The sequence below is a fragment of the Buceros rhinoceros genome, unplaced genomic scaffold (genome assembly GCF_000710305.1).
Source record: "Buceros rhinoceros silvestris isolate BGI_N320 unplaced genomic scaffold, ASM71030v1 scaffold7985, whole genome shotgun sequence".
NCBI lineage: Eukaryota > Metazoa > Chordata > Aves > Bucerotiformes > Bucerotidae > Buceros > Buceros rhinoceros.
This window is the reverse complement of record NW_010411098.1, coordinates 1-4,073: the sequence shown is the minus strand read 5'-3', so window position 1 is coordinate 4,073 and position 4,073 is coordinate 1. Positions and strand designations below refer to the sequence as shown.

The following is a 4,073-nucleotide window of genomic DNA, read 5'->3' as shown; positions in this document are numbered from 1 at the left end:
GCTTGCAGCTGCCCGGCTGCCTGCGAGCGCTTCCACGGGCGCTGGGGGCCCCCGGTGGCTGTTCCCAGAAGGACTGTTCTGACCTCCAAGATCTTAGCCAGCTTCTTGCTGCTTTTCAGCTCCAGAGAGGCCTTGCAGATGCACTCATAGCTGGCTTTGATCTCCTCTGTCTTCTCCTGCAGAGTGGTCTTAAAATGGAGACTGCGCAGACGGATCTTGTACTCTGGGACTGACAACATCTGAGAGCATAAAAAAGAGAAAAGTACAAATATCACCACGAGCCATGTCCCTCCTGCACAGCATTTGTCCCGGCACACTCCTCTGTACCCGAGAGCACGGACTTGTTAATGCAGGAGACACCACAGAGCAGCTGCTGTGGCATCACTCAGCCCGAGCATTGCTCACCAGTGGTCCCTGTGACCAGTGCCACCAGCTCTTCCCATCCCACAGCCTGACCAGCATCCCACTGACTGCTTCCTCTCTGCTGTGTGTTCTCCTCCCCTCCAGCGCACAGCGGGACACCCCGGGCTTTGCACATGCAGATCTTCTCGCTCCCAGAGCATGTCCCTGCCCGCAGGTACCTGCAGCACAAACTGGTCGGGCTCGCTCAGCTTGCCGGGATTCTCCTTGTAGCTCTGGAAGCGCTGGACTTCCTCCCCGTCCGGGGCGTACAGCAGGAGCTGCTTGATGTGGGAAGGCTCCAGGCGGTCCGTCTCCATCGTCATGAGGATCTGGCGCAGCTCGATGTGCGAGAGCTTGAGGTGGGCTATCAGGATGGCTGTGGGGAAGGGAGGCATGTCACTTGGGAGGGGAGGGGGACTGGACCCCAGGACTGGCTGTGCTGGGGACAAACCGCCTGGCAGGATGGGGCCAGGAGGGGAAGCTCAATCTCTCCACAGTGTGAGAATGACATGGACTTCTCCCCGCTGGCACAGATCAGCCCTGGGGAGAGGAAGGGCCTTCTGCTCCCCGAGGCCCTGAAGAGGCTGCAGAGGGATGCTGAGGAGTCACGCTGGTCCTGCAGACTACCCCGGGGTCATCACCCAGACAAACCGCCTGGCAGGATGGGGCCAGGAGGGGAAGCTCAATCTCTCCACAGTGTGAGAATGACATGGACTTCTCCCCGCTGGCACAGATCAGCCCTGGGGAGAGGAAGGGCCTTCTGCTCCCCGAGGCCCTGAAGAGGCTGCAGAGGGATGCTGAGGAGTCACGCTGGTCCTGCAGACTACCCCGGGGTCATCACCCACACATCAGGCTGGGACGCACTGGAAGCCACCCCCAGTGCCGCCTTCTCTCCCATGTCCCCTGCAGCTGGGAAACCAGGGTTTGGCAGGGTCCCACCAAGCCTTCCCACCCTCCTTCCTACCAGAAGCACGTCCTGGAGAGGAGGCACAGGCACTGACCCTTCCCCACGGGGCCACGCACGTTCTGTCCCTCTCCCTCCCCAGGCCAATGAGTCACATCCCATCTCCATCCTTTCGTGTGGAGCCCCGGAGGGGCTGCAGGGACAGCCCAGGCTAGCAGAACGGTGCTGGGATCGTGCTCATGGGATCGTGCTCATGTAGCCTCCCTCCTTTTACCTTTCCAGTCTCTACATCCCCGGTCCCATCTCTGGGCCCGTTTTGGGGGTACGTTCACCGTGATGGTTACTTACATGTGTTGTAGGCCTTTTTGTGGGACAAAATTTCAACCACGTCTTTCTTTTTAAAGTTTTCAGGCATGAGAGTTGGCTCTGGAAGAGAAACTGAAAGATTTAATCATGGGTAAGGACAGGCTCAGCCGCTCCAGCAGGAAAAGACCTGTCCTGAAAACAGTGAAACCATAAATGAAAGAGAAGAGAGCTGATGCTTTGCATACAGCAATGGCTCCGGGAATCCTTGAATTCTGCGATTCAAAGATCTCCTCAATGGAGGACTCAGTGGCAGCTGAAAAAGGGAAAACGAGAGGTGAAACACACAGCAAATCCTCAACTGCCCAGAGACACCCCCAAAGACAGTCCCTCGGAGAGGCCCATTTCACCCCAGTCCCACGGCCAGTCCCACCCGTATCTGCCCGCTCTCGCTCAGCTCTGCCCGCGCTGCCTCGCAGGAGAGCTCAGACACCGTGCTGGTGGACTCCATGTGTGGGTTTGGGGGGAACTAACTCGTTACATATGTAAAAAGAGAAGTGTGGCGTGTAACGCTCCACGGACAGAGAAATGTTTTCCTGGCTTTTTCAGGGCTGAGTTCTCAAAGCGACGGAGCTGCGCTCCAGAAGCAGCACTGAGCACAACGGGGAGTGAAACCCTCCAGCTGAGTTTCTCTGCCCCAATCGGCTGAAATGTGGAGAGAAAACAGGTAATGGCAGCAAAGAAAATTAAGGGAGATGGTGAGATGATTTCCACCTTAATGAGCTGCTGTGCCACCTGTCACAGCACCTCGAGGATGAATGAATTCTGTGCCGTGGGTGATGTTAGGACCAGGTGCTGCCTTGCTGCCCACCACGCCCCCGGTCCTCCCAGTGCCCCGGTACCAGCACCTGCTCTGGGGCTCACGTACTTACTTGTAGGCTTCTGTGTCCCAAAGTGCAGCTCCAGATCGAGGTATTTGACCATATCGCTCAGCTTGTCGTAATCTGAGTCTTCCCCGAGCTGCAGAAGGAGGAAGGAAGAGTCAGGAGCTGTGCTGGCACCGGGGACAGTCCGACCCTGCTGCCCGCACGGGGCCACCTTCCCTCCCCCCTGCGCTAAGCTCTGCATCCCTAGAGGAAACAGGACAGGTCGATGGCACCGTGCTGTAACTGGAGACTCAGCCGTCATGACCCCTGCGCAGAAACCAGAGCCTGGGGAACTCTTCACCTCGGTGGAGGTCATTTCGAGCCGAGTCACTAAGCCCATCTGCTGGGACCCGCTCTCATTTCAGAAGAGAGGGAGAAACCCAGAGACTGACCCCCTCAGCATCTCCTCACACCCCGCAGCTGGTGGCACTGCTCCCCTGCTCCATTCACCTCCTGCCACAGCTGGACCCTACGGAGCACTGCCGCCCCTCGGCCGCTGCCTGGGCACGTTGCCCTGCTGAGGGACAAAGCGGCAATTCCAGAAACGTCGGGAATGTCTTGCATACAAAAAGAAGCACGTTGTTCTCCGGAGTGCTGGGGAGAGGGACCCACAGGTCTCCCAGTGCCTGCTACGCGGTGGGTGGCTGCGGGACTGGAAGGGGATCCCACAGCTCCCCTCTAGCTGCTCAGGGCATGAAGAATAATCACGTCGAACACATTGCTCACTGGGAGAGACACGGAGGCGCGGAGTTAAACCCCGGGTAGGCCAGCTTCAACCTGCAGCCACCTCCAGAGTTCTGCATCTCTTCAAGTCCATGATGCCAAAGGATTATCACATCTCACTCCCTGCCTCTGCTTTCCCCCTCTGGAGCCCTCCCCTGCCTCAGTCTCCTCCCACCACTCTGTGTTCAACCATTCTCATGGTTTCCCACTGAGAAAACGTCCTCCAGCTGCAGAAGGTGTCTGAAGGCAGCTCCTGCCTATGCCAACCCCCAGAGAACAGGAGAGCAAGTGCTGCCTGGCTCGCTGCCAGCAAAACCAGCGCTTCAGGTGCTTCCCAGAGCCTCTTCTCATCCCGGCAGTTTTGGTCTCAACAATTAAAAGGATGAAAAGAAAGATGAGGTGCTCTGTAATAGGGTGCCTTCAGAGTCTGTGCCCTTGGCCGAGGCATTGGATGGGCAGCCTGACAACCAGCGCTTCAGTGGCTTCCCAGAGCCTCTTCTCATCCCGGCAGTTTTGGTCTCAACAATTAAAAGGATGAAAAGAAAGATGAGGTGCTCTGTAATAGGGTGCCTTCAGAGTCTGTGCCCTTGGCCGAGGCATTGGATGGGCAGCCTGACAAGAGGTTTCCCCATAGAGGGGACAGTCCCCCCAGCACTCTGGGTGGTGCCCACGATGCTCCCGCTGACCTGCATGGCCTCAGCACAGGTGCCTGCTCCCCGGCCCACGGTTTGGACCCTCAGCCCTGTCCCGTTCCCTGCTCCTGGGCCATACCTGACCCCAGATGGTCCCTTCCGAGTTCTCCACCTGCTCCCACC

General features: G+C 58.0%; 1 protein-coding gene across 1 annotated transcript in view; it reads right to left on the bottom strand.

The window, feature by feature from the left end:
* The window catches only part of GRID2IP (glutamate receptor, ionotropic, delta 2 (Grid2) interacting protein), a gene marked incomplete at its 5' end in the record, with an annotated part of 9,233 nt that extends 5,165 nt beyond the window's left edge, over positions 1 to 4,068 (bottom strand). The window contains 5 exons of the mRNA XM_010135873.1: positions 84 to 239; positions 582 to 778; positions 1,655 to 1,744; positions 2,542 to 2,629; positions 4,030 to 4,068. Of these exons, the coding sequence (XP_010134175.1) occupies positions 84 to 239; positions 582 to 778; positions 1,655 to 1,744; positions 2,542 to 2,629; positions 4,030 to 4,068 (570 nt within the window). The remainder of the gene's footprint in view (positions 1 to 83; positions 240 to 581; positions 779 to 1,654; positions 1,745 to 2,541; positions 2,630 to 4,029) is intronic.
* Between the last annotated feature and the right edge of the window lie 5 nt (positions 4,069 to 4,073).